This window comes from Scardinius erythrophthalmus, assembly GCF_964197995.2.
Source record: "Scardinius erythrophthalmus genome assembly, chromosome: 3".
Taxonomy (NCBI): domain Eukaryota; kingdom Metazoa; phylum Chordata; class Actinopteri; order Cypriniformes; family Leuciscidae; genus Scardinius; species Scardinius erythrophthalmus.
In genome coordinates, this window is record NC_138223.1 from 12,397,864 (window position 1) to 12,409,978 (window position 12,115).

Sequence of the window (12,115 nt, forward strand, 5' to 3'; positions counted from 1 at the left end):
GTGTCTCACCATATATACCCAGACACACATGTGAAATTCACAACACGCACACATATTTTGCTGAAGCATCCTGTTTACTACGTAAAGCACAATGGAGACTTTTATGTGGAAGTCTGAGACGATGATGAGGGGAAAGCCATAAATATCACCTCCACATCCATACAGTGCTTGCTAACATCGGGACACCCTCATTAAGCAAGCCTTGTTTTCAGAGAAACAAACCAGGGAGACACAGAGACGTCTGTCAGACATGCACCTAATCATTATATTTTATTCAGTCAAAGCTCAATCACGTATGGATTAGTTTGCCCTCCCCTCAGGAGCTTAATCCGTCCCAAACGCTGCGTGGTTGGTTAAACAGCTTTGCTTCAGACGATGCTCTTTGGTTCCTCTAGGAATTATGTGCTTACACTTGTTTGACTTTGACTCAGCTGTGGCACTTTGACTGGAGTCAGGTGTCTGACTTCATTAAACTAATTATAATAATGAAAACTCACTGCAAGGTCAAGGAATATGATTATTATTATTTATCACTAATTAAAGCACTTGAAAGAAGTCTGCATTTATTTGATTAAATATAGTAAAAACAGCCATATTGTGAAATATTTAAAATAGCTGTTTTGCTTTTCATATTTAAAATGTAATTTTTTCATGTGATGTCAAAGCTGAATTTTAAGCATTATTACTCCAGTCTTCAGTGTTTGAAATGATTCCAGTATGCTGATTTGGTCATCAATATGTTTAATACTTTGTAGAAACCATGATTTGTTTTCAGGATTCTTTATTGAATAGAAAGTTCAAAAGAAATAGAAATCCTCTATAAATGTTTATTTTATTTTTTTCCACCTTTGATCAGTTTAATGCTTTCTTGCTGAATAAAAGTATTACTTTCTTTAAAAAAAACTTACTGACCCAAAAATTTTGTACTAGTGGAAAAAACCTATACCAAAAGTTTAAATACATTTATTTTATTAAGTATACTACAAAGCATTCACATATTTACTGACATATCGTTTGATACGTACTGATAGAAATATTATAATATAGTATAAACTTTATGTGGATGACTTCTTTATTGCACAATGCATATTTCTAAATATTAAGCTGAAAACGTGTTTATGTAAAAGTATGATCTGTATGATCATACAGTATGGCATTTTTCGGCACTAGGGGTCGCTAACCTATTTACAATAACAAAGGCGTAGATTGATGACGCAACATTTGCTAAGAATTATGGATCTTGTCGTCAACGTCAAGCCGACCGATCTATTAATGTTTATGGATGAGTAAATACATCGATGTTTTTATCATGACTGTGATATGAAGCAGTTCGGGATTGCTAAGAGACAGCTATCATCTCCAAACGCGACGCGAGTCCCGCTGATATAAAAGGAATATGGACATTTCATTCTACCGAACTACACGCAGAATTACTACTCACAGGTCAGTTTATTAGACAAATTAAACTTGTGAGGTAACGCAGCGCTGTTTCACTTGGTCTAACATTACACTATCACACTAAACTGCATTTGAATGTGTTGAAATGTATGTGTTAGTCTGTCTGTATGAGACTAGCAGTAAACTAGATCAACATTAGAATAACATAGGCCTACAGATCATATTCTGACATTTTATCATTGTTGAACTATATAACATTGATTAGTTTTATGTAAATGTGCTCACCTGTTTAATAAAGTACGTGTAGGAGCGGTCGAAGTCTCGGATGTGGAGCTCTCGTTTATATACTGTCTATGGGAGCTCTCTGCATCTCGAAAACACCGCGCTGATATTGATTCTCGTTTTAGTCCTCCTTTTTTATCCAAAGTTTGCTTGCCATGGTCCATAATGTTTGAACGAAACAACAACAGCGTGCAAATAGACATTGCGAACTACACAGTTGTCCGCGTCAGTCGCTTTGGTTACTATCAGACGGCTCTGGTTCATAGCTCTGGTTGCCATGGCAGCACGAGCGGAAACCAGGGACAACGTGGATATGACGCCATTGGCGGCGACAAAACGGAAATAAAGAAACGGGACGTTTCTCGAATTAAATTACAAATTTCTCCTGGTTTGAAAGTTGTTGGAAACAGTCGGGATAATGTAAGTACACAACTAAAAAAAATATATAACATAGATATAGTGATTTTTGCTATTTTTAAAGCAAAAATGTTACATATTGTGCCTTTAAAGTGCACCTAAAGTATACTTGCAATAGTTTTTTTTTATATATCGCTGTCAGTGTGAATGCCCCTTATGAACACTCTCAGAAAAAAAGGTACGAAAGCTGTCACTGGGGCTGTACCTTTTTAAAAGGTACATTTTTGTACCTGAAGGGTGCATATTGGTACCTTAATGGTACAAATTAGTACCTAAAAGGAATAAAAGTGTACCTTTTGAAAAGGTACAGCCCCAGTGACAGCTTTAGTACCTTTTTTTCTGAGAGTGAAAGACTAAGTGAGTATGCCAATATTTGCTGACATCATGGCAGATTTTGAATTTTGAAACTCTTTAATTAATAGTCAAGCCAAAAGGATCCAAGATTTTGAATTCTGCTCATGTAATTTCTCAGTCCCTATCCTCTTCTCCTCATCATTTCTTGTCCACTCTGTCAATAAAAATGTCAAAAATAATATTTTAAAAGGTATAAAACTTATACGAATCAAAATATATAGCAAACCTATGTATATGGGCTATAATTACCCACAATTAGAGAACATGTAGGAAAAAAACTGATGTCATTCCATTCACAGCATGCTTGAGAAATTGACAGTGCTTAATTTCAGCCACTGAGCGGCACTAGTGCCCGTCTTCCTCTTTGACTTTGTGTTGCAGTCAGTCGATGACCCCTCTGCAACAGTTAATGTGCGCTAATCCACGCTTGTATATCTCTGTGTGTTTGTGTGCGTGTATACTAGCGCAACCACTTCTTACCTCTGTTTGCTCTCTGCTCTTCTCACGACACTCTCCACCTCTCTCTCTCTCTCTCTCTCTCTCTCTCTCTCTCTCCCTCCTTGTCTCTCTCTCTCACTCTCTCTCTCTCTGCAGTGCCTCTTTCACTGCATGGTGATTATTATTCCTCACACAGACTCACACTGCTGATACTCAGATACTGCTGAGCAGCCCTGTAAATCACCTGGAGCCGAAAGAGAGGAAGAAAGAGAAAGAGAGAGAAGATGAGAGATATTCAGAGAGAGATGAGAGAATTCAAGGTGGGCTGAATGAACCAAAGAGGTTCAAACAGCAAGGGAATTGCGGGAAGAAAAAGGGATGAGAGTTATGGATAAAGAGGAGAAACAAGGGAAAAGGAAGAGAGCAGAAAGAATGAGTGAGTGAGAGGGGAGCGTGAGTGTAAAATGCTGCAGTTAGAGCGAGCCGTGGTGCAGGATGATCATCGGGAGTATCTGTCACGCTACTGCAGAACACATACGCATCTCTGTGACCTTTATTCCGCCGCAGAAACGGGAGTCCTGCGCGCACACTCGCTTATCCTTCTCATGTCATTGAGCAGGAGACGTACAGGAAATTGTAAATGATGTGTGTGTCTGTCCGTCTATCTCCGTCCTACACAAACTTACGCTTGTCAGTTTGCCACCTGCTTGTATTAATAACTGTCAGTGTTTGCTGCTGTTACACACACACGGGTGAAATTGTTTTCCACAGGACAAGCGTATGAGTGAATACTAAACTAAAGCAAACACACAACGACAAAGTGTCTCTCAGTGTGTGTGCAATTTTACATCCTCCTTTAACGCCTTTAAGTCCCACATTTGTAAATGCTTGGTGTATTGCTGGCTTTTGGGCAGACACTGCTATTTCATAAAACTTTAATGCTCAGAGGTTGCGCTTTCATAGATCAGGACAAAAGAAAATTCTGTAAAAAACAAAAACAATTTCTCAATATCTTGTTGTTCTAAAGCCACATGACTTTCTTCATAAAATTAGGAATGTTTTTGTTCCTCGCACAACACTATGTTATGACCTCCAAACACATTTATCATGGTTCAAGGTTTTGTAGACTAATATATTTCCACATTGCCTCACATAATCATCTCCATATCTATGGCTTTTCTGATGTGGTAAACTTGCTTGATAGCTCACCTGATACAGCACTGTGCTTGCAAAGCAGACACTCAGGTCCAAGTTCTTGAAACAAGAGTCACAAAAAAATAGCCCATTGACTTGTAGAGGCAAAAATGGCATGGTTCCTTCAGCGGATGCATTTCTTATTGTTTCATGTTTACTTTTGTGCACTGTCAGATAAGTTCAGGGAAGGGTTTAGTGTAGATGGTATGTTATCTTCAAACACAATTAACATTTTAGGGACAATCGCTGGACATATTTCCAATAATATGCTCCTAACCCACACTTGAATGCCATTGGCTCATTCAGTTGTCAGTCTTTGAGGGGAGGTAAAGCGGTCATGTGATTCATAAAGGAGAGTCTTCTTTGAATAAAGTGAGTCAGTACATGTAAGTGAACGAGAATGATTCATTCACTAAATACAATTCCTTCAAAAACACCACTGAACAAAACACAAAGAGTAAACATGCATCATATCATTGGTTCTCTTTGAGTATTACTGAGATTTATTTTTTGGTTGAACTGGAGGTCTCAATCTTTTAAGAGTTTGATTAGAAATGTTTGAGTTCGCATTGAAATCTTTGGTTTTTGATTAGAGACTTTGAACTGGGCAAATCTGAGCACATTCTGAGATATTGTTGAGAACTTTTGCTCTCTTGGATAGAGATTGTAGAGAGAATACATTTGTGACTTTTCTACAAATTGGGAACAGAATAGACTTGAGCAGAATATTAATAATAGAGAAAAATTATAAATCTGACCAAAATGCTAATTAATCATTTACGGAATAAGCGGAATCGTTAACAGGACAGTTTGTACACACTAATCGTGAATAAAACTGATTCCACGGTTAATGGCAGAGGATTGAGGAGCTCTTCTGTGCTGTTTGAGTGATGTCAGTAATTGAATGTACTTATAGTTGGAACACACTATAGATCCATATCCAAATCAACTCGCCTGAATTATTCATTGTATGCGGCATGCCCTTTCAATATGCAGAGTCATGGAACGCAGAGGAGAGGCTAAGCACTAATTAATCAGGCCTCATTAATTTCCTTTGAGCCGTCAGGTAAGAGTGTTTCTCTCTAATTATGTTGATGACTGCGGAAAGCAGATACACATACACACACACTCAGGTCTGATATCTCACAAACAAGATTGTTAGATGTGCATGCACACCGGTGTAGATGTGGACACACACATGCACACAAAGACAGGCAGGCGGTGATGCACACCTGGTTTAACAGACAGTCACATCATTAAACATACACAGACTCAGTTGGATGTCATGCTGGAAAGGGAAAGGAAATGGCCTGTGTCAGATTAAAGGGTTGGTTTTTAATGTTTGCCGTCAAAGTCCATTAATATTCTATCAGCTCTGTTTCTGCTGCTGGTGCACTGACTGGACCCCAGCCAAGACCCAAACACACACACACACACACACACAAACATCCAAAAGCCCAACCTTTGTGACTTTAGCCAGACTCTGCTTTTCACACACATCCACACAGCCAAACCTCTGTGTCTTTAGCCAAACTCTTCTCTCACAAACACAAACAACCACAAAGCCAAAAGCTCAACCTCTGTGACTGACGCGCTCTCAGTTTCTGTCTCCCACGCAAATGTTATGCCATCATATTGCGACAATATGGCATAGCATGTGTGTTACAAATGTAGAAACTCATATTATTATTCTGTAAAACCTCCTATTTTTCATGGGTAGCAGTTTGACATGATATACAGGTGCAGCTTCTGAATATGCATTACCAACGCTATCTCACGACCAATTCGTACGAATTCGTACGAATGATAAAAAGTTGGCTAATTCGTACTAATTCGTACGACCTAGCTCGTACGAATTTGTACGATTTGTCTAAACCCACGTGATGGGTAGGTTTAGGGGCGGGGTCAGGGGTAGGTCATTCGTATGAATTCACACGAATTGGCCAATTCGTAAAATATGTACGATTTTGCAAAAATCGTACTAATTCGTACGAGCCAGGTCGTATGAATTCGTACGAATAAGCCACCTTGTAGAATTTGTACGTTTTCCCGTGAGATCGGGCTCGCATTACATATGCATATTAAAGAGCCCCAGAGGAACATTTTATTACATGAATGCTTCTCATTTGTGGCTCAGAAGAGAGTGGATTTCCACTTTATTCTTCATTCGTGTATAAGTTTTGTTTCAGATGTACACTACCATTTAAAAGTTTGGGGTCAGTACGATTTTTTTAATGCTTTTGAAAGAGGTTTATTATACGCTCACCAAGGCTGCATTTATTTGATAAAAAATACAGAAATATAAAAACAGTAATAAATATTACAATTTATTTTAAAATGTAATGTAATGGCAAAGCTGAATTTTCAGCAGTTTTAAGTGTCCCTCAGAATATGCTGATTTGGTGCTAAAGAAACATTTATGTGAAATAGATCTCTAACATTATAAATGTCTTTAGTGTCGCTTTTGACAATTTAATGCATCCTTGCTAAATATAAAAATATAAAAGTATTCATTTCTTTTTAAATCTCACTCACCTCAAACTTTTGAACAGTAGTTTTTTCATCATAAAGAGACATTAAACATAATTGAGAAAATTGTTGACACGGTAATGTACAATTAATATTGCATAATATTAAATAGCACCGCTCAGATTATTTGGTCTTTGAGGAATTTAATAATATATGTTCTTATTGAAATATATTGAATGCCCTTTTCTGACACTTGAAATTACAGTAGTCTTTTTCTCAGAAGAAAAATCAGAGAAGCAGGAGAGCTCCAAGTAACAGCTCCATTTATTCGCCATTTAAACTGAGAAACAACAATGTTAAAAAAGATCTAATTCTTTGTTTTATCCTTCCTATAAGAGACCTTCACCCACAGGTTAGCAAGGTTTTAATTGAAAGCGTTTCTAAATAGATAATACAAAACGACAGTGAGAATCACTCTAAAACTATAAGCGTAATGATGACAGTTTAGAACAATGGCTCGTTATTTGTCAAGGAAACCGCGTCAAACCTTAAAACGAATGTTTAATCACTTTCTCACACTCATAATAGGGCTGATTACGCTGTTTCTCAGCCAAATAGGCAACTAAAGTTGAATCTGTGGAGCTTTTAGAACAACCTATTGCATTACTCGTGAAACCTCAAAAATGAGAAGGTTATTCTCAATTCAGTGGGTAATTTGTAGCAACCCTTCAGGCAATTGTGTGGATTTAATGATGCTCTACAATCTTCTGAAATGTTCTTTATGAGCTATGTTCTTTAGCTACTGGTTTAAAGGGATAGTTCACTTTGAAATCAAATTTTGGTATGTTTTAGCTTACCTCAAGGGCATCCAAGATGTAGGTGTCTTTTTTTCCGCAGTAGTTTCAATTTTGATATTTTTAGGTCAAACCGTTCTTGTCTGACAGTCGTATCATGCAAGTGTATGGTCACCCCCTCAAAGAGCATGCACAGAGTCCAAATTAAAACAATTCCCCATCGTCCAAATTAAACAATTCCCCATCGTAAGTACACATTGATGGCCTAAGACATGAAACGAGCAGTTTGTGTGAGAAAACGAATAGTATTTATATCGTATTTACCTCTTATAACACAGCCACGTCCAAGTGATCTGAGGGCGCGGGCGCTTCCTGCCGTCTGACGTGTGCGCAGACTGGTGCATAGATATATATACACTAGATGCCGCATTAAAGACATTCGTTCCAAAGAACTGCCGTAGCCAAGGCAACATCTAGTGTATATATTTCTATGCACCAGTCTGCGCACACGTCACACACCAGGATGCGCGAGCGCCCTCAGATCACTTGGACGTGGCTGTGTTACAAGAGGTAAAAACGATATAAATACTGTTCGTTTTCTCACACAAACCGCTCGTTTCGTGTCTTAGGCCATCAATGTGTACTTACGATGGGGAATTGTTTAATTTGGACGATGGGGAATTGTTTTAATTTGGACTCTGTGCATGCTCTTTGAGACAGTGACCATAGACCTGCATTATACGACTGACAGACAAGAACGGTTTGACCTAAAAATATCAAAATTGAAACTACTGCGGAAAAAAAGACACCTACATCTTGGATGCCCTTGAGGTAAGCTAAAACATACCAAAATTTTATTTCAAAGTGAACTATCCCTTTAAGTGCAGATATCGTTCTTAAATATGAACTTATTTAATCTTCATCAAACAAATCAAATGCAGCCATTAGTGTAAATGTGGGCTTAGGTAATCAGTATACAGTGGCACATAAGCCAGCAGTGCTTGGCAATTCAACATAAAATCCGCCGTAATCTGATTGGTTCCACTGTGTCGATAAGACAATGCAGCAAACAGGCTTATATTCCCACCCATGTTATTGAGCCTCTAGACCCACCCTCATACAGTTAAATGAGTCAACCGTGTACAGTTTTCATAGAAAGCAACAGGTTTCACTGAATTAACATGGATGTAGGCCAACAATGTAGTAGAGTTTGATTGGAAGTGTGGCCTTGACATGCATTCCTGGTCTCGAACAGCACAGCATAGTGCAAGCAACGCTACGGCAGGTTGCTATGATTTCCATGATGTCGAAAACACAGACGATGTCATTAAATACAGTCATAAAGATGGAAAGATCGAATGGACTAGTGTGCATGAATATGAAACCACAAAAAAAATATGAAGTCTGCATTTTCTGCATGTCTCTGTGTGAATGAATGGCGCAGTTTCATCTACAACACATACTGAAGCATGCAGGACATGGACATTATGGAGATAGCGTCTCAGAAGCTCAAATATATTTGCTACAACCCTCCAAAATAAAAGTTTGGTTAAACTTAAAAAAGATTATGATAGAAATATTACCATTATACGTTATTATATTGTCTAGTTCAAAATAAACAAGAATCGGCACACTGCCACTTCTGCTCCCAAGGATTTATTAAAATGAACAACGTTTCGACCCAAAGGTTCTTCGTCAGGCAAGCAACAATCATAGAAAGGTACAATTTATACACACCTGACCTCATTAGTGAACTAATTACCCAGTCATACGATGCAATAACGACCTAATCAAACTCAAATGTAACCAGTAAAGCATCAAAAAAACAGAAAAACAAACCACAGAAAAATACAGAAAAATAACCAACATGATATAAATAAAAATTTAAAAATAATAACATAAAAAATGTTCACAAGAAAAGTTTCAAATCAAACTCCATATTTGGAGAAAGAGTATTAAGTGTATGTATATAGCGAAGAGTCGACAAATTGTGTTTAAAAACATTGAAATGAACAGCAATTGTGTTCTTTTGGTCATTCAAACAATGCTGCGTTTTACCTATGTATGCTAAACCACATGGGCATTTGATCATATAAATGACGTTTTTGGTATTACACGAAATTATTCCCTTAATTGAATATCACACATCACTTTTTTTTTCTTTTTTTTTTTGCTTCATGTTGTAATTTAACCTGTAAACATATTTGCCAGTAAATGAAAGGAATTGTAAAAAAATAAAAATAAATCATAAGGCACTATTATTGTTCAAAAAAATAAATTATTAGCTGAATAAATGTAAACTGAATGCAGTGAAAGTCACATTGGATAAAAGCGTCTGCCAAATGCATAGTAAATGTTGACGTCATCAGTGAAAGTTCACAATGCTGTTTATTATACTGTATATGACTGTATATGATTCAGTAGTCAGTTACATTTTATGATTCCCATTGTTTTCCCCTGCTGTTTATTATCAGAAAAGACCTACAACCCATTTCTGGGTCGCTATCGCACCAATTGAGAAACCACTTATATAATGCATCTGAAACTGCACAATGTTTCTCTCTCTAGCGTACAGAAGAGCTGTGCTCAATGTCGGAGTTAGACCCTAGGAGATCCCTTTCTTAATTGAAAGGCAGACATTCCGAGAAAAGTGAGGAGTGGAGTTAGTAAACGAGGGTGGAGATTATGGGTCAATAAAACAGCGTTCCACTGAGACTTCCAGCAAGGGTCAAGGGCACTGCATTGATTGGCTCAACATAAAGCTGAGTAAAGTGTGTGTGCGCACTCTCTTTATGTGCCTCCAGAGATGCACACAGAGAAAAGAGCACAACGGAGAAAAGTACAAAAACAATATTAAAGATTCAAGGATCTTCTAGGAACGACTGTATGCATAACCATCAAATTATTACGCATTATGCTCCCGATACAACACAGAATCATTTTATAATGATACAACATGCAGAATACTGTACATAATAAAAAGCAGACAGTATGTGTTTTTTTTTTTTTTTTGGCTTGATGTCCCTCAAAACCTCTCAAGTGTCAGGACCATGTCAGACATCAGCTCGCAGACAAAACAGATGATTTGTTCTATTAATGTTCATTTGTCGCTTGCTACATTTGACACCTGACACCCATAAAGACTGATTCATCACCCTCTCCCTTCTCCGTTACGATTCCACTTCCCCCCAGTGAAAAATGAAACCATCAGTTAATTACGGTGTTCATTTAGCGCACTCTCTCGCTCCCGTTCTCTCTCTCTCTTTTCATATAGTCTTGATTAAGGCAGACACCGGAGCATATAAATATGCTTCTTATAAGGCAGATCTCCTAATAGCTGTCAGTCATCTCTCCAGTAGACACTGAAGGGACAATGTGGGACTCGTTTGCTTGGCTAGACTTTCTTCCTTCGGTTTCAAACAGCCTGAACTGGACTTTATGATTTTGTTGGAGACTTTGAATGTGCTGATTTGCTGGTGTGAGATTAGGTTGGGGAGATGGAGTCATACCCATATAGATGAGGCCATAAAACACATGCTATAAAGTATTCCACAGGGTGTAATAAAATGTGTTTTTTCTTATTATATGTGCAACTAAAGTTTTACATTTTCTGAAGAAAATGTAAGTGGTGCTTGCTCATGTCAAACTTGCCGCCATTATGCTAGGATTGTTGCAGGGTTACTATCAGTATCTAAAGACAAAACTAAACCTATTACAAACAGTTTGTTAACTGCAATAAAGCTGAAATAAAATCATGTTTATTTTTATAGCACTTAATACAATAGATTGCAAGCAGCTTTACAATATTAAACATAACAAAATTAGAATTACAACTTCAATTTCTACCATAAAGCAGCTCTGCGGTATGTTCTGACCTCAATAGAGGAAGAAATGAACCAAAGATTTCCATGTCAAAAAAGATGGAGCCTCAGAACAAACCTACCTATTATGTATTCACTATGGACCATTGATAGTTCGAAGGTGTTATCCAGCCTGAGCGAACTCCAAAGGAACTACACTTTGGCCTGATTTTGTTCTGAATGACGTCACACCAGTTTATCCTTCAGTTTCGCTTGAAGTATATTAGGGCCTTAACTGAAATAACTGAAGTTGAAGCAGTACAATTACTAACTGGAAATAAATAAATGAAACCAAAATAGTTATAATTAAAAAAACGAATAAAAATGATAAAAGCAACTTCAAATTTGACTAAAATGAAAACTGAAAATAAAAAGAAATAAAAGCAAATAAAAAATATTAATAACAGCTATAATAGTAAGTAAATAACACAAAAGAGCCGTCCAGTCTTTGTGATAATCAGGTGCCATTGCTTAGTATATATATAGAGAGAGTCTCAATGAGAGATCATTGATCAATCAAATGTCTTATACAGATAATCCTTATTGACGTAATACCTACCGTCACCTATCATGTTTTAATCCCATGCCTCTCTGTGTCTCTCCGCAGCCTCTCAGAAGAGTGACATTTTCTGTGGTGAGTCAAGCTCCGGATCAAGGCTGCTATGATAGTGGGGTGGAGGACTCTGAGACCCCGAGCAGCAAGAGCTCCTCTGGACCCAGACTGGGATCTTTACCACTGCCTGAGGACGGATATGAAAGGACGACACCAGAAGGGAGCGTAGGCGAGGAGGAGCATGTGGAAAATGGTAAAAAGTCATCTGTGGGAAAGGTCTGAGACCACAAAGTGAAAAATGACATGCTTTTCAGAATTTCAAAGTAGGCTATGTCGGGTTTTTTTTCTTCTTTTCG

At 37.7% G+C, this 12,115-nt stretch overlaps 1 protein-coding gene across 1 annotated transcript in view; it reads left to right on the forward strand.

Annotated features, from left to right (window-relative positions):
• The window catches only part of pcdh7a (protocadherin 7a), a 34,386-nt gene that overhangs the window by 18,492 nt on the left and 3,779 nt on the right, over nucleotides 1-12,115 (forward strand). Inside the window, exon 4 of the mRNA XM_081361670.1 lies at nucleotides 11,814-12,012. Coding sequence (XP_081217796.1) covers nucleotides 11,814-12,012 — 199 coding nt within the window. The remainder of the gene's footprint in view (nucleotides 1-11,813; nucleotides 12,013-12,115) is intronic.